Genomic DNA, 18518 nt, shown 5'->3' on the forward strand with positions numbered 1-18518 from the left:
TAGGCTGCATTCTCTCTTGGTAACCGAATTTGCAAAAAGGAAATCCTCCACTTAATCCTCCACTTGTGACTCGAGTGTTGTTGTTGTTCGTAGTAGTGGGCCGTGTCTCTTTAAATGCGGGTTACGTAGCGTCTTCATGAATGGAAACCATGTGATCCAAACATCACTTGAGTCTCTCGCCTGAGCCCAGACCGAAACAAGCGAGGAAGGAGTGGATACAGCACACGGGCGGTGTGACACAAGCGAAGGAGAGGGGGCAAACGTTGCTCCTTCCTTTTCGCTCCGACCACTTGAGCACCTTCAACGCCGGCCATCGAGGGTCGGGGGCGGGCGGACGGACGGACGTACGGACGGCGCCGGTGCGGCTTCCACTTCTGGTGAGTCAGCAGTTCAAATCCCAACTTGAAATCTCCACAAAGTGCTGAATAAAAGTGGCCTTGTTTGGCTGAGTGCGCGCGGCGTCGAGCTGTTGTTTTAAAAGCCACCCCGCCCCCGTAGAAGCGCTGAATCATCACGACCCGGCCGGCCGGTCGCTCGGCTGGCCGCCCGTCTGTCGTCCAGTCGGGACCGCGCGAGCGGCTCTGAGCGGTGATTCCACAATACGGACAAAGGGGGAGCACGATGTGCACGATGTGACTGGCAACCTTGGAAAGAAGAAGCAATGTGTCGGAATGAGAGGGGCGAGGGCACGTTGACAGCAAAGGTCGGCGGGGGTGACGCCTGTCTGCAAGCCATTCGACGTGTGTAGCTACAAGGGGGAAAGTCGACAAATGTGTTAAGTAACAAGTCGGAAGACGGAGAGCGCGGACGGAACTCGCCTCGCCGACTGTCCCCGCGCGGAGGTGCTGAAAGCGGCTGCATGGCCAGCGCTTGTTCGCAGGTACACGTCGCGCCACATCAACTGTTTTGTTTGCTATTATTTGGCTGTCAATGTATTCTACTCTCCTCCTGCTCGGCTTCACACTTTAAGTTTAATTCATGACGGCAGCTAGCTTGGGAGAGCCATGGAGCGGCGCTCGCTGCCTTGCCTCGTGCGTGTTTTGACATTTGCTTTGTGCCCTCCGACGGGCCTCTTTCTTCCTACCCGGAGGAATGTTGAACAAAACGCGGTGGAGACACCTCGCCTCGCCTTGTCGCGTCTCGTCTCGTTTCGGCGGTCCGGTTTGCGCTTTTTGAGGCTGATTGATCACGTCGGGGTTATTTGTGAACGTTAAAGAAGAGGCACGAGGGGAACCATGGCAACATGGCACCGGCGGGTGGGAGGCGGGCGGGCGGACAAAGGTCTGAGCGAGGGAAAAGCGTTCGCTTTCTATTGGGGGCCTTGCACACAAGTGCACCCGCCCATCGCGATGAGGAACGTGACGCTTATTTTCCATGGATTTTAAGATTACTAGTAACTTTGATCTCTGTTTTTGCCAACACTTATTGAGCCCAGGCGCGTATTTTACCTTCGAAAAATCTCCGTGTTGTGAGCGGAAAATCATCTAATTGTCGCCAGCATTTCACTCAACATAGTGCATTACGTTTTTGAGGAAATGAATTCAAAAAAAGTCTGCGCGGAAGTGGTATGCAAAATAAACACAAAATTAAATGTACGAACTGCACAATTTTCATAGGAAAAAATGCCATACTTGTTAAAGTAAATACAGTTCGGTTGTATTTTGAAATTTCCTGCGTGTTTTTAAACATAGACGCCATTTTTATCTCAGCAATATTTAGTCTTGAGTTTTTTGTTTTTCTAATATTCAAGTCTTACAGTGCCATACTTATTAGGAATAAAGCTTACCTTGGTTTTAATGAACATTTCTATAAACTACGCCACTGTTGCTGGCGGCACTTTGGGAGTATTTTTTGAGGTTGTGATTGGTGTAAAATGTTTGACATCTGAATTGAGTGAAATTGGTTACTTTCAACAGAACACCTGATGATGTCTCTCAGAACATTTAAAGTGATTTACAAGGAAAATACATTCCTTACTGGTTTCCTAGGAAGACTACCTATTCACGCAATCAAGATAATATCATGTTTAAAGTGTGCCTGTCATATTTAGACAAAATTTGGCAGAGGTCAAGGTTACTGATGGGATCGTGGTCCACTCTCCTGAACGTCTGTATGTATTCAATTCCCGCTTAGTGATTGGTTGATGCGATGAATGTGAATAATCAGCCGCTGTTTGTGCCCTGAGACTGACCAGTCCAATCCTTTTACCCAAAGGCAGCTGGCATAAGCTAGCGCTCCCAGTTGACCCCGAAAGGATAACCAGTCTCGGAAATTGATGAATCGCTAATGAAGTTCATTAACCCAGCCTGGCTAGTAATATATCAAAATTAATAATGAAATAACTAGAAATATAAAGCAATTATCTCTTGGGTGTTGCAAGTGAGCGCTTCCTCCTCATTGACTTATGATTATTGCATTACCTGCTGACGGGTTGCAACCTGTGCGCATTGCAACTCAAGAGTAATAGGGAAGCTCTGTGGACCTGAGAAAACTGAAACTTCACCCCCTAATGATTCCAAATCAGCAGCTTTAGTTAGAGTCAGCACTCTGCAGAGAGTATCAAAAGTATGTAGTAAGCAAGTTGGCAAGTACTGTAATAGAGGGTCATAATGATGAAATAGTTGTATCAGTATTGGATAGAAACGTGCCCCCCCCCCCCCTCCTTTCTCTCTCACTCACATACACACAACGCACAGGCGCACACACACACAACCTAGGGGCTAAGCTTTTTATACTTGGTATCAGTATTTAATCAGTGCTTGAAGTGCATTTCTCTGTCAAGTACTTTCCCCATCCTTCCCTGGTGTTCGCAGTAATTGAACGCTGACCAATGCTTATGTGTGCAACTTTGCTGATGGTGGCGGAGCGGCGGCAAAAGCGCGTGGAGCAAGGGGGATGAAGGAAGAATGAGAGATGGGATTTGCGGAGAGATTGAGAACAAGGACCTTTTTGTCTTCAAGGCATTCCCCTGAAAATGCTGAGGCAAAGCAAATGCTCCCTCGCTTGACAGATGGCGTTTTCACTTGTTACTTACCACAGCGAGTTTCTTTGACTTGTCCCGTGTGCATGTGTGTGCGTGTGTGACTTTGTGTGTAAGAGACATCCACGCGTAGAGCAGAGCCGACTGGCCCACATAGTGTCTAGAGCAAAATTTGATTTTGCAGCACTTTATTTCTGCCAATAATATTGATTAGGGATCATTGATAGACCTATTATAAAGTTATTGCAGCAGTGTTACCCTTACAGAGAGGACTGGGGTTAAATGTCATAATTCCAAGTGATAAAGCGTCAAATGGGCGACTATCATCGAGGCTGTTTATTTATCGTAAAATCACTGTAGCAATCAATTAAAATACTAATAAATAAAAAGTGTCGCCTGGTGTATCATTTTTTATTTAAAAAAAAACAACTTCTACAGCAATGTGCAAAACCCCCCAGTTTGTATTGCACGAACAAAAATAAATGCCGCAAAAATAAAATTGCATAGCTATAAATAAAATGAAATAGTCTGTAATAAAATTAATAACTACAATAATAAAAACAACAATCCCCCATGTACCGCTTTTAGAAATAATTTCCATTTCTGTGGTCATCACCATACTTTCGCTTTGCAATTACTGGTAGTGTCTTATAATGGATTTGCGCATAATACCGTGTTCACCTTGGACGGGTGTATTTGTAAATTTGAATGGTTGTATGTGTTGTGGATCTTTATTTATTTTGCTACTATCGGCTCCATTTTATAAAAGTCTAGTTGGAGTGAAGTGGAAGTAAAAGAAGAAGAATAAAAGACAGAAGAAGCGCAGGGAGTATGTGAGGGGAAAGCATTTGGGCAGATCAATAGTTGAGTCTTTCTTTCTCCCCCCCAACGGTAATGATGAAATATGGTGTAAGCAGATCTGGTGCATAATCATCTCTATGCTCCACCGTTGTTGGATTTTTATTTTTGGGGGGGGGGGGCGAATTTGCTGTAAGATGTGTCTCCTTGCCGTGTGTGTTAAATTAGCCCAAACTCCAAAGGTGTTTACCTCCCCGAGGAGAAATAAAAACAAATGCAACATAAACTAAATGTGGTTAAGAACCTGAAAGCTGGTTTAGTTGAGGTGAAACCACTTGTTTTACTGATCCAATCTCCAGTGCTGAAATGACTGCGGCGAATTCAAGATACCAATTATACAAAGCAGTTTCTATTTATCAGTAATCACGCTACAATCTGTGCTCGTGTTTGGCACCTCTAATGGTTTTCTTCCAAGGGCTCACTTTGTAAATAAGATTGTTCGCACACAGAAGTGTTCCGAACCACCTTATTGCCGTTGCTTTTCATGCAACGCTTCGGTATTAAGAATGGTGTGTAGCGTTTGAGATGCAAGGTGTCGGTCACGCGAGCATCTGTACGAGTGGTTTTCTACCAGTTGCATCATCTTGCGCATTTCTGACTGCAGTGTGACGATACCAGAATTGTGCTTGGAATTCATGAACCGTCCATATTTGGAAACGTGCACATATTGTATCAAGTTCAGAGAGCAAAGAAAAGAAAAGCAGGCGCATCAACAGTTCTGGGGGGACTTGTAACAAAGCACATTCTTAATTGTCCTCTTTAAATGTTATAACAAGATTCAATTTTGTCGTTTGCAGTCGTTGCATCATGTTAAATGGGAATTACTGCAAATAGTTCATTTCGGCATTGACATTTTCACCTTGTGATGCTCACAAATACTGTAGTGTAGCAAATCAAGCCAAGGCCCAGCTCCTAACAAGATTAAGACGAAACACACTTTTAGAGAGCCATATTTGTATTTATTTGGTAATAGTTTACTTTAACAGACTACTTTCTGGTTCACGGAGGATGACTAAGTAGATGTAATCTCTTGTCTGATGAATCTTAAATAACCCGTTGAACGAGCTCCAGTAGATTTGCAACCTTAAAAGTCCTACAGACGACAGACAGATGGATTTTTTTTAGTTTGAATACCCGACAACATGCATCACACTTGAGTAGCAACTGTCCGTTGGCCACACGTGCAACCTCCTGGTGACATTCAACCTCACAGCTCAAGAGGAACTAGGCCAGCTACAAACTGTACGCTCATGTGTACACTTTCTGAGATGAGCATGTGCTCTATTTCCGAACTGCACACTTGTCAACAGAGAGCACAGAGTGACAGATGCACTTCACAGCTCTACCGGGAGCTCTGCACTACGGCAGTGTAATAATAGAATGTCATTATTGCACTTATGAGTTCATACAGAAGCTTACACAACTAATGGCATTGGTGTCAAACTCAAGGCCCGGGGGCCATATATGGGCCGTCACATCATTTTATGTGGCCCGCGAAGACAAATTTTGCATTGACTTTGTGTCATTACTAAAATTACAAATTGTTTTCACTTTAAAAAAAAAAATAGAAATATTGTATGCAATTTTTATTACCATTTGTCTTTTTGAAACATTTGAACAGTTTTTTTACTAGTCTCCGATTTCAAAACTTGTTATTAATCAGTTTGGTTTGTAGCCTATACTGTATATAGAAGACGTTGACAATCATAATGGCGCTCCGAGTGAAATTATGACTACGATGCGGCTCGCGACAATGCAACCCCTGACTAATGCAATCTGAGTAGACAGCTTCTCCTTATAATGTCACAATCTTAACTTGCTGTATGCAAGAATAGACATCATAAAATTCCAAATTTGACTTTGCAATTCCAAAATAGTGGCATTAAATGGTATACCTTAATTAGGACGGGCAGGATACTATGTCAAACTGAATTGTTTTCAACTGGATGAACATCATTTTACTTGCTTTTACTTGTCACTAATGTTTTCCTTGTGGCCCTCTGATTGTACAAGCCAAATGAGAACCAGTTTGACCAAGGATGATTTTCTATTCTGAAAAAAAAAAAGCAGAGCCAGGGCTCAACAGTCTGACGATGCATTTTTTTTTGCTTGTGTTGGGAAAATAATCATCACACTCCGACTTACTACCTGCAATGGGAAAATCGTGTTGACGCTAGGACTTTTTCCTCACTTTTAATAACTCACTTTGCACAATCACTGGCTCATGCACTCTTAACCATCTTGCACACACAGATAACTCGATTTAAACTCTTGAGACAGTGATTATTCCTTCTCTGCATTTACTGGCTAGTAGATTACAGACATCCACAAAGGCAAGACGATCCAAATGTGTCCCATTGACCTTTGATGTGCGAAGCGATACTGTTCCACTCTAGTCCTGTAGGTGTCCGTCATGCCTATAAAAAGTCGGGTAAACATTTGCAGCATGCAGCATTTTCTCTTTTTCTTTTTCTTTCTTCAAATGGTGAGTTTAAGTGTGACTGGAAACCAATCTAAGGTGAGCCCTGCTTCTCGCTCAAAGTCAACTCACTGGGGCATAGAACACGAATGGATGCAGTTTATGTAGACTTTACGTAATCCTCCTAACGTACTATTCAACTAATTAACTTACTATCTAATATCATAACAAACTAACGGAGGTCACTCATATTACGCATTTTGTTCCATGCTTGGTCACTCTTGACACCGAAAGCAGATAATCCAAATTGAGGCACATATGTTCCTCATGCCAGTCATTAACGATATAGTATAGTCACTTTGACGTGACAAAAACTATTGTGGCATACTTGTTTTTATGACAGGCAACTTCATAGCTTGAGCTGTGCTCAGGAGGCCGGTTGGAACAGTAAAACCAAATAAATGTATTATTGCTAGAAGCGTACTCCAAAAACTAAAGTTTGCATTCAGTATAGTAAAGGGAAAAAACATTTAATTTTTTTTAAATACCGTATTTTCCGGACTATAAGGCGCACCGGACTATAAGGCGCACCTTCAATGAATGGCCCATTTTAAAACTTTGTCCTTATATAAGGCGCACCGGACTATAAGGCGCACCATTAATGCATCATGTCAGATTTTTAATCCAAATCAAATCATTCTCCATTTTATCTTTTTTATTTCAACTTCAGACGCAACAAATTACTTTATAATCACAAAATAATGATCCATAGTCTTTTTGATTCATGATTCATAGTCTTCAGCGGGCCACCTATGATTGATTTCATCACACAATGCTTCGGGCCAGTTTAAATTTAAGAATTTGGTCCATATATAAGGCGCACTGGACTATAAGGCGCACTGTCAGCTTTTGAGAACATTTTAGGTTTTTAGGTGCGCCTTATAGTCCAGGAAATACGGTAAATGTCTCAAATATATATTTTTTAAATTTAACTCAAATAGTTAGTGTTATTTTTTTGGAAATGAACAATACAGACAAGTACAGACAAGACTGTGATAATTAATGACGACATAGAAAATGAATGGATGGATAGCCATGACTTCTCCTCAGAAGCAGAGTTCCTTCCGGGTTCGACACTGCCCCTATAAATGGTCCCATTTTGCCCCTGAAATTTGAAAAAGCGCAACTATATTGTTCCCATCAAACAGCCACCCAAGTGTTCCTAATGATGTGGATGGTATGTGCATATTGCCATTCATGGGACAAGAGTTTTACTTTGTCTTCTTTGTCCCAATATGTTCCCCATGTCTTCCGCTTCTCTCCCCATTTCTTCACGCTTTTTTCACGCTCTTCAATCTTCCCATTTAATAGCTTCTGGCCCTCTTTTGCACTCCCCCATACACACACACATATTTAAACACAGAAAATATATCCTTGTGTTGGCCTCCTCACTCTCTTCATGATCTCTGCCGCGAGGCCACTCCCTCTCTCACAAGTTGCCATTATCGCTGATCTAATTCCTAAATCTCAATTAGCCTTTCTACAGAGCTCAATGTTAATTATTTGCCAACACTCCCTGCTCAACATAGTGTAGTGTAGATCAATGAGTGCAAGTTTGGTCCCTCTGAACACGGGCAAGGTGAACTGTTGGATCTGTAATTCTTCACATTTGTCTTTTGTCATCTCAGCGTCCTACTCCACTCAGTGATTGCTCAGTCACTTGCAGGCAACTTGTTGTTATGCTGGGATTACCAACTAAATATAGACTTGCCACTGCACCACTCTAACGAGCTATTCTTAATCATTCTCTGTGTTGACTTGTTTGTGCTTGCGTACATCCACGCTCGCAAGCCCTCGGGTTTATTTGTCTGTGTCTGTGACGGTTGAATTGGAGCACAACACTAACTGGAAGGCGCTTTCTAAGAAATTTCTCTCCGTGTTGTTATTGGCCTGGCGCAAATGTTGTTTTCTCAAAGAGGAATCATTAGTGCATGCTGCTTTCAGTCTGCACGACATAAAAATGTTTATTCTTTTGCTGTCTACGATTATCACTGTTTCACCTGGTCCAGGATTTTGTGTGTTATGTGTGTGTCAGATGGTCAATAGTAGTTTTGTTGCACTGGATCAGCTTCAGAACTTTTCTAATTGAAGGTTTTAGCCTTGGTCGTTGCTGAGCTCAGTTCTTTTCTCCCCGACCCCAATCCCCCCGCCGCTACCCCCCCCTCCCCTTGCTGGTGTTCTCTCTATCCTCCCTCCACCCACCTCCGTGCCCAACAGCTAAGCTCTTACAAATGTGTTGAGGATGCATTTTCCCCCAAACACCCTCCCACCCCCTCTGCCTCCTCCCCTCCTCCCTTGCTGTACCATCCCTACCTATAACCCCCCCCGCCTTTCACCCCCCTGCTCAAGTTCTTTTCTGTCTCCCTTGTCATTTGCACCCCCCAGCCGGTCCTCTCTCCATACTCAGCATTTTCCTCAGCTGTGGGTGTGATGTCTCCGCTGTAGCGCTAATCAGCTCTGGAGACGTCAGCATTCTTCCCGTCCTCCTCCAGCATCACCTCCTCTCTTACCTCTTTTCTCCTCACAGTCTTATCGCCGCTTGTGTTTACCTATCTCCACGGCATGTCATCTGTTAGCGCGTGTGCGTTTGTATGTTTGTTTCTGTGTGTGCTGTCTTTCAGCGGTAACCATAAGCAGCTCCGCTCTTGAGTCGTCAGCGTTCTTTCTGTGGCTACATAAAAATACAGCCGAGCACAGCAGAAAAGCTGTCTGTTGTAGCGAGAGTGGCGGTGAGCGGCATTGACCACAGCACCACGACCACCCCACATGCACTTTGGGAAGGACGCCACTATCGAGCACAAGATGAATGGCGATGGCCTTGCTCAGCAGATGATCCCTAACCCAGGTGACACATGACCTGTGCTGTCCAAGACAATTTTACGCAGCAGGGCGGGCACCTTTTTTGTCTATTACAAAAGAGCTTCTTTTGTGTGTGCAGTACATAACAATTCTTTCCCAACATGGTTAAACTTGTAGCAATCTACGATACATTATTACATGATCAAATAGTGCTGAGTGGTGCGCCTTCACAAATTGCTGAACAGCAAAGTGTGTGTCCTTAGCGTCAATAGCACATTATGTCCACCTTCAAAAGCTTTTTTTTAAAAACCCACACAAAATTGATACGATTGATATTAAGGAGATGATGCATGTTATTTGCATTCCTGCCCTGAGGACACTATTTACGTAGACAGCACACGTGCGCTCAGGCTTAAAAATGGGCATATCTTGATCTTCATGTAGGTGTTAGTCTTCTTTATCGTGTTTTATCGTGAATCTGGCAGACTGCTGCACCATGCTGGGTTTTCTGGCCGGCTGAGAGCATTTCATTTTACACAAACCCCGACACACTCAATTTGGTGTCTGAAAGTAGAGTAAACCGTAGAACATCTGAAAGCAGGTCTAAGTTGTGGCGCAAGTGGTGTGATGCCATTTTGGTGAACTTGACGTAGGTGCAGGCAGACTGATTCTGAGCTCTGAAAATGTATACGGTGGATGTCTTTGAGTGCCACTTCACTTGCAAGTGGAAATCCTGCAGTTCCTTACTGTATAAACTTTGCACATCAATGTCCTATAAGAACTCCAGAGAGTTGATTTATTATCTGTAGACCACCTGCCTCTCAAGCGATGATGTTAAAGAGGACCCGCTACCATTGGCCGAGAGGCAAATCGGCTGGACTCACTCCCACAATGGCAATTTTAACTGCGTGCGTCTATGAGAATAACAAAAAAATGAAAATTCTACCCATGTCCACACTCATACTGTGCTTTTTTGCTAGACTTGTGCTGGGCTCATGTTTATCTTATAGACTGCGCTGTGACCTGAAACAAAACTGATATTGTGAGAGAGTCTTGTGTACAAATTATATAGGATGCATTGTATAGTTTTACATTGTGGAGAATTGTTTAAAATGAAATATATTAATCTTTTTTTTGCATGGATTCTCCAGCTAATTGTTTTCTTTTCAAACTTTGCCTTTGATCCTCTGGTGAAAGGAGACTTTGAATCTCTCCTCTTTTATCTCTAACCACTTCAAACGAAATGGCATATGGAGAGATTGTTATGTTTATATGGCCAATTAATGTTTTATGTGATATTTTCTGTTGTATTGTTATTATATGTTTTCATAAGACGTCATGGTGGTCAACTGGTTAGCATGCCCGGCTCACAGTTATGCAGATTTCGATTTCGGCTCCGGTCTTCCTGTGTAGAGTTTGCATGTTCTCCCTGTGCCTGCATGGGTTTCTTCCAGGTACTCCAGTTTGCTCGCACATTCCAAAGACATGCATGGTAGGCCGATTGAACACTCCAAATTGCCTGTAGGAGTGAGTGTGAGTGCAAATGGTTATCTATGTGTGCTTGCAATCAGTTCAGGGTGTCCCCTGCCTACTGCCCCAAGTCAGTTGGGATAGGCAGTCGTGGTTTTCGGCACGGGTGGCCAAACGGGGTGGCTTTTTTTTTTTAATGGCACTTGGGGGGCGGCATGAGTTCCCAACACTGTAAATTAAGGGCTAATAATAATTTGTGATAGAGCCTACCTTTTATTTAGTATAGTGATGCTCGCGAAGTAACCAAGTAACAACACGGTAATGAAAAATAAAGAAAGTCAATACTTGCTCAAATACAGTATCTTATGTGACATAGAGACCCGTAATAGCGCCGTGTTTGCTGGACTATAATTAAATTTAATATGACATCTGATATCTTCATGTGCCACAGCAGACATCTTTACCTCAACATACGCCAACTAGAGACCAGAGGTGGTAACTGTAAAGCTAGAAATTGTTGCAAAGGGCTCAATTGCCATTAGACAAAAAAATGTAGTGGAATCTTTCCCTGTGAAATAAGATGTACATAAAATTAATTGGAAGAAAAACATCATTTTATTATCAATACGTATTAAACTTCAATAAATAATAAATAAAAATGAGTGCAATATTGTAAAAAATGCATTTGTGTGATAAAGTTACTGCGTGGTTCTCTAAGGGACCTTTCAGTGCTCATAGGGTCATCATTTTTATGTCCCTCTGATATGGCTTGTTCTAAGTCACTGATGTCGTGACGAAATATGTATGGTCATCTTGTATTGTGTTTAACTTGATCGCATTTGCACGTTTGGGTTCTTGCAGTGGAACATGTGGATATTCTTGTGCCTCCCCGAGCAGGGTGGCAGGGGAATGTGTTGGCATGCTTTTTTGTTTGTATGTAGATGGGGGTTATGGGGGTTGGGCACGGGGGAAATAAACCTGTGCCTGGCAGTAAAAACGCCTCCTTTTTTTGCCTCTGTTTTCACAACCCCCACCGCCTCTCCACCCCCAGCCCCAAAGGCACCCTTATTCTTCATGTCTTTGATCCATCTATTGTGTGATGATGATGATGCATCTCCAACTGCGGGACGCTACAATGCATCCCAGCGCAATTCAAGAGAGCTACCGCTACATCAAAAATTCCGCCTTTACAAACACAATAATACTCCGTTTTGATTGACCGTCACGGATAGATAGTGGTTCTACTTTGCTGTGTTGTAGAACTACACTATATCATACTGTATATATCGACTCTTCCATATAGTTTATTGAGGTAACAAAAGTATTAAAATCTTTCTTTAAGTGGTCATAATGTTGGTGGCAGGTGGATGAATAGGGAAAAGCGGTTAAAAATTATGATGGGTATTAATAGTGGCAGCGGCAGCACAGTTGTGGGTTCTGTCTTTAATGTACGCTGGCTATGCAACGTATGTGCGTGTAATGCACATTTTCTCTGATCTACTGCTATTTTTAACGATTGAATCTGTAGCATCACAGCGACGGAAGTGCACTGTGGAGGAGGTTGACTGCTCAGTGTTGCTGGGCCGAATTAAGAATAATAATAATAATAAGATGAAGAAGAATATGAATGACACAGATAGTGCTTTTCAAGAAACTCAATGATGTTTGTAAAGATTATCAATCATCTGCAGGCAAAATGTTTTTTTCATTTTTGGTAGTGATGTGTGTCATGTATTGTGTAGTAAAGGGTGGCCTGATAGCAAGTGAGATGAAATTTGCGCGGCAAAGAGAGGAAAGAGCAGAGGGGAGGAGAGTGAGGCCAGCTGGAATCTGCTGAGTCATCGTGACTGGTCTCATGATGATCGCTTAGGTCAGAGCAGCAACAAGAGACACCCTTTAGTGAACGCACACACACACACGCACACAGAGGTCTGAGAAATGAGAGATGGACTCGCGCGCTCCAACACAAAGCATCCCCTTGTGGAGATGTGCACTTGGAGGGCTGATGTCATCTTTTGCCCGCCTGTGTTGACTTCTTTATCTCCAGGCTTTTGTCTTTTGTTTCCATCTTTAAGCAACGACATGTAGACCGTACTCGTGCTTTGTGCGTTTATTTCTGTTATCGTTAGACATTTGTATTCCTGTCTGATGTACTACGTCGCTCTGCTTTCTTATATGCTGCTTTCTCATACACTGGTGTATGAAAGTGTAAGTTGGCTTTCCCCTGGAGTCCTTCCCACAAATACTATCACTTCCTCTTCTCTCAGTTCACTTCTTAGCGATTGGCCTGAAGCCAACCAAAAGCAGTTCAACGTAACAAAAGCTGTGGGTGTCATGCATCCGCATGAACGGTACTCTGGACAGCTCATATCTACTGCCCCTCCCGTTCCGTCGGCAACATTTACGATGATTGCCCGCACTAACCCTAACCCCATGTTGCTTTCCTGTATGTTACCCGTCTGTTGCCCACGTTGCTATCCTTTATGCTACCCGTCTGTTGCCTGTTCTCCACTACCCCTTCAATAAATCTTGGTCCAAGCTGCACTTGGTGGCCCTGCTCCGTTCCGTGACAGTTGGTACTATCACTGTAACGATCACCAAACAGGAAGTCAGGGAAATTCTAAGAAATATTGCATGTCACGTTCACTCATACGATCTGATATTGATGCGCAACGTTTAATACGTATATCCAAACAACAGTCCTTGAGAGGTACTATTGGACTTGGTTCGTCTGGTGGGTAGTGAACCACAAATAACAATAATTATGAAAATAATAAAGGCCTATTTTTTAAATCAAGCTTCTGTGGATAACGGTTGTATTGTTTTCTGCATTTGTGTAGGTCTGTTCAGAAGAGCAAGGCTCCTGTGGCATGACGACGACAAACAAAGGAAATAAAGCCTTAAAGGTGAGCGAGAACATCTACCGAGTGGTGCAGTTCAGGCAGGTTTACCAAGTAAACCCCGATTAAGCTGGAATTTACATTGCTGAGTGTTTCGACAGCATTGCTGTGTTAGCTCCATGAATAATATGACATCATAGCATAGCAGCAAGGCAGCAGCTAATTTGACAATTTATTAAACAGTAAATGGGCAGTGCAAAATACTAACAATCAATTATGAGCATCCATGTTGGTAACCCATGTTGCGATGCCTAAACAGTATATCGCTCAGGTTGTTGTTTTTGATTGACTGAACTGTATTTGATCGGATTCCTTCTTACTCGATAAAGGTGAAGCGAGAGCCGGGGGAGAATGGCACCAGCTTGACAGATGACGAGCTGGTGACCATGTCGGTGCGGGAGCTTAACCAGCATCTCCGGGGGCTCACCAAGGAGGAGATCCTGCAACTGAAGCAGAGGCGGCGCACCCTAAAGAATCGGGGCTACGCCGCCAGCTGTCGGGTAAAAAGAGTTACCCAGAAGGAAGAGCTGGAGAAGCAAAAGGCTCAGCTGCAACAGGAAGTGGACAAACTGGCCAATGAGAATGCTTCCATGCGCCTGGAGCTGGACGCTCTCAGGTCCAAGTACGAGGCTTTACAGACCTTTGCCAGGACTGTGGCGAGAAGCCCCACTGTAGGGGTCGGAGTCAGGGCCGGAGGGGGAGGAGGAGGGGGAGCATCATCCGTCATCGGTCCTCTCATACCCGGGAAGGCGGCAACGGCGACGAGTGTCATCACAATAGTAAAGTCCAAAACAGACGCACGGTCTTGAGGGAGGTTCTGATTGACAAAGGTGTGTCGGGATGGAATTCAGCTGCGTTTCTTCTTCTCTGCTTGCCGCGCCTCCTTCACTGCCCTTGTGTCACGGCACTCACTTGACACAGTTCACGAGGGCAGGGAAGGACTTGACGAAGGCAGTCAGTGCTTGGTAACAAAGAATCAGTCAATTTAAAGTTGATCATGAACTGATCATGAACAATGAACTCTTGTAGTGAGGATCCAACGTTCCCATTCCGTGGCTAAACAAACAGATGGTATTGGAACACTTCTGTGATGGATTTAGGGACAGAATAGTCTGCTAGATCATCCATCTCATGTGACCTGCTCATTTCATTGGCTGCAGATGAGTCCCATCCAGTTGCAACCTTTTCATATCAGTACGATGGAATATATATATGACGCGCAATTGTGTTACGTGTATTTTTACTGTTTTGTACCGTGTTGTCATTCACATGAGGTTCAAAATGTGTTCTCTGTGTGTGAATTGTTAAATATCAGGAATTCTGTGAAATTCGTGATTGCTTTGTTTCTTCAATTGTCTTTTTATTTCAGACTCTTCACTTGTCACTCATATTTGCCCTTCCCCATTTTTCTGAGTTACAATTGACTTTTTACGACTACACAGGTAGCCAGCAGTTAAAGAAATTAAAAACATAAGATTCAAACCCTTAAAATTTGGGTTAAGAAATTGGACCGACCCAATTGACCCAACTTCAAAGTTGGTTCAAATTGACCCAATTTTCTGGGTTGGTCCAATTTTTAACCCAGCAGTTTTAAGGATGTATAATTTTGGAAAACAAATATTGACATGTGTAATTCTCCACAAGTAGTGTATACATCTGGAAACAATTTGGAAGGGCAATTAACGTGGACTACTAATTAAAATGTTGGGAGGACTCAAGAGGAATTTGATTTGTAAAAAATTGGTTGTACCTGTGCTCAATGGGATAATCTAACTGAATGTCTGAATGTCTATGACATTTAACTCTGCATTGTCCTATGAGCTGTGAAGAAGTCACAATAATAATAGAAACTGTAATGACATACATCCATGTGATTTTGCACTTGTACATGTGCTGTATTAACAAATTTGTTTTGTTGATGCATTTCCCTTATTTGAATAGTTCTTTAGGAAAGTCTCAACAAAGCTCCCCACAGTTTAGAAAATAATTGACATAATGATTATTATTTTTAAATGTGCATTCGCATAAATGAAGAGTCACTGACAAGATTTACAGTAAAAGTAATCTCCTAAGAAAAAATAAAAATAAATAATCATTGTCCGTACATGGTAGCGTCAATTTTATAAAGACAATTAGCTTTGCATTGTTTGTATTGACCTGTGAAAAATAAGGTAACAAAATCAGTTTGATATACAGTCTCTCTCTATTTTGCAATTGTACCAAAAGTGGCTTAACTACTGAATAGCTTTGTTCTTTCTCTAGTGACTAGGCACTTGTGTGTAGCCGTGAATTAGCGTGTGGTGTGCTGTGTGCTGTGTATGTGATGGGGAAACTATAACGTAACTATATTTGATGGGTACTACTTGTTTGATTTCAGGGCGAGTGATGACACAGCTGGTAACTGTGCTTGTTCTCTCATTACGACGTGTGCTCCAGGACCATCTGAACTTGCCATAATTTGCATCTTTGTTTTTTATGTAGCTTTTTTTCCAGCTCTTTGTTTGCTTTTTGTTCTGCTCTCAATAGTGGAGACTGTGACTAATCTTGGTGTGCAAGGGTCACATCCTTCCAAAAAAAAAAAACACCAGAAAAAGGAGAAATGTGAAGTCATTTATTTGTATATTTAATTTAATTTGGGGTTAAAAAATTAAAAACCTGCCAAGAATGACATCAGATGAAGACAAGCAAATCATGTCCATACGTTTTACAAGTTTGTTTTTGTTTTCAATGTATTGCTTCCTCATAATTGTGTGTTTTCCTCTCTGTCTCGAGCTGCTTGTTTTTTGACTGTTGTGTTTGATATGGTGTACTTTTTTTAAAAAAAAGGATGAAACTGTTTTGTGAAAATTCTCCACGTTAAACATACTTTGCCAACTTTCAGGATGAATACCATACATTGTGAGTGTAACAGTGTCAAGCTGGTGTTTAGTTGTCTTTTAATATGCAAACTGTGTAAGGCATAAGTAGAGCTGTCACCCAGGAGCTGTACTGCTGTTGTCACCTGTGTCAAATTGTTCAGGTTCAGTGTAATGTGGCAAGGTGAAAGAGTTTATATTTACAGTGTTTAACAATATGTGTCTGGGTATCAAATGTTTTTGCAATTTATTTGTTTATATCTGGATTATGTGTTGTGATTTATCTTGCTTCCCCACAGCATATTATTGTATTTATTAATGTGCATAGACAAGAAAAATAGAATATTTTTCTACCAGTTTAAGTTTGAAAGGCGATGCTTCTTAGTTGTGTTTTTGATCTTGGTTTTGTGATCTTGAATGGAGTTCATCCATGAGGCATTATCAAACAGGGTTTCCGTAACATATTTCATGAGCTTGACATGTTTTACTGCTTCCTGCGTAGATGTTTTACCTTACTAATACAAAGGTGTTTCATCACCAGTCCAGGCAGCCGCTCCTAAGTCATATTCATAAATATTTTATGACACAGGAAAAGAAATAATAGTGACGAATATAACACGTTTTACAGACGGAATTAACTGGGCCCTCATTGAGAACATCTGATGATTGTGAAGAGAATGATTATCAATAACTTCATACCATTCTGTGGGGCCAATTGATGCGTAGTCACTCAGTTATTTCTCTGAGCAGTCAATCACACGTCCAGATGAAAAGGCCTTTCACCCACCTCCAAAGTTGATCGATGAGAGTAAACGAACCAAACATTCCTTTGATCGTTTGTTTGGTGTGTTGATCAATAATAATGTTTGTTTTGCCTCTGCTGGCCTTCACTAGCATCAAATCATTTCAATTTCTTTTTTTGCTGTTTTCTTCTTTTTCATCTCTCTGTTGACAGTTTTCCCTTCAAACTACGTGTATTTAATGGTGATCATTTGGTCAGATTACATACATTGAAGCTGGGATATATTTGTGTCTGAAAGTAAATACCGGTCAGTTTAAAGTTATAGAGAAGTAGTGAGTTTGTTCGACGATGACGCAGCCTGTTAAGAAAAAGTCCTGTAATAAGGAATTATGTGTTTTGTACTATTTCTGTATGGGGTGTAATAAATTATTATACTGTTCTTTCTATGGGAAAATACTGAAAATGTGACAGTCTTTGTAAGTATTTATCTTCTACTAAATTATTGTTTTTTTTTTTTTTGTAGATACATAAGTGATGATGACAAAGTACTGGTGATTATGGAATTAATTGTTTCATCATCAGTCTAATGTTCTTTTAATTTATTGATGTATATACTGTATGTTTGTCAATAAACAGTTTACTTTATTTTATATATGACCAATAAACATGGTTTAAAGTAGAGTTTTGAATTCTCTTTGAATTTCTTAGTGAAATTACGTCAAAGTGAAATTACGTTAAATATTGTTCCATTTCAATTTAATGTGCAATTTCGACAGCACAGTTTTATTTCCACTTTCTTTTCACAGCGAGTAACAAACCAAATAAACATTTCAGATGAAAGAAAGAAAAAAGAGACGTTTCGAGTGCTTGGCCATGAGAGTTAGTCGATGGCTGCTGTTGATTGAATCTGTTACTGCTCCTGGTAAAGTGCCTGAAGTGCCTTCATTATCCTCCAACACATTAATTAAAATATTGTGACGCAATTTGTTTTATTTCAAATCAAAAGTGAAACACAATACACATCACTTCACACAGTGAAATATTTATTGATTGTTGGTTCTGTAGTCGTGACGATCTGGGCTCCCAGTCAATGGAAATCCAAAGTTCACCATTTTAAGAAATTAGAATACAGTATGAAAAACAAAAATGCAATTTGAATTGAACCTCTGAAATGGAAAAAAAGAACGCAGTCCGATTTATTGTGACGTAATGTATACAAAATATATATGAAATAAATATAGTTAGTGCATCTTATTATTGCTTTCGTTAAAAAATAAACGTGTTAGTTGACTAATAAAACGTTTTTCTTATGTTGGTTAAATTTATTATGTTATTGATTCCCCTAAGAAAACAGTTTTGTGTGTATGTTGTGTGAGTGTAATTTTTATCTACGGTAAAAGTGTCTTAACTTTGTAATAGTGTTGATGGGGATCAC

General features: G+C 41.5%; 1 protein-coding gene across 5 annotated transcripts; it reads left to right on the forward strand.

Annotated features, from left to right (window-relative positions):
* The first annotated feature begins 200 nt into the window (after positions 1-200).
* Positions 201-17764, forward strand: mafgb (v-maf avian musculoaponeurotic fibrosarcoma oncogene homolog Gb). 5 transcript variants are annotated; one of them, XM_037245829.1, is made up of 4 exons: positions 302-377; positions 8939-9162; positions 13427-13492; positions 13816-17764. In XM_037245829.1, exons 3-4 carry the CDS (start codon positions 13457-13459, stop codon positions 14293-14295), a joined length of 516 nt encoding a protein of 171 aa, XP_037101724.1. In that variant the 5' UTR covers positions 302-377; positions 8939-9162; positions 13427-13456; the 3' UTR covers positions 14296-17764. The 5 variants fall into 5 exon arrangements, with proteins under 5 accessions (XP_037101731.1, XP_037101724.1, XP_037101698.1 ...); XM_037245823.1 differs by lacking the exon at positions 302-377 and adding an exon at positions 537-880; XM_037245836.1 differs by lacking the exon at positions 8939-9162 and having other exon boundaries at positions 201-377.
* Positions 17765-18518: the final 754 nt, after the last annotated feature.

This window comes from Syngnathus acus, chromosome 1 (genome assembly GCF_901709675.1).
Source record: "Syngnathus acus chromosome 1, fSynAcu1.2, whole genome shotgun sequence".
NCBI lineage: Eukaryota > Metazoa > Chordata > Actinopteri > Syngnathiformes > Syngnathidae > Syngnathus > Syngnathus acus.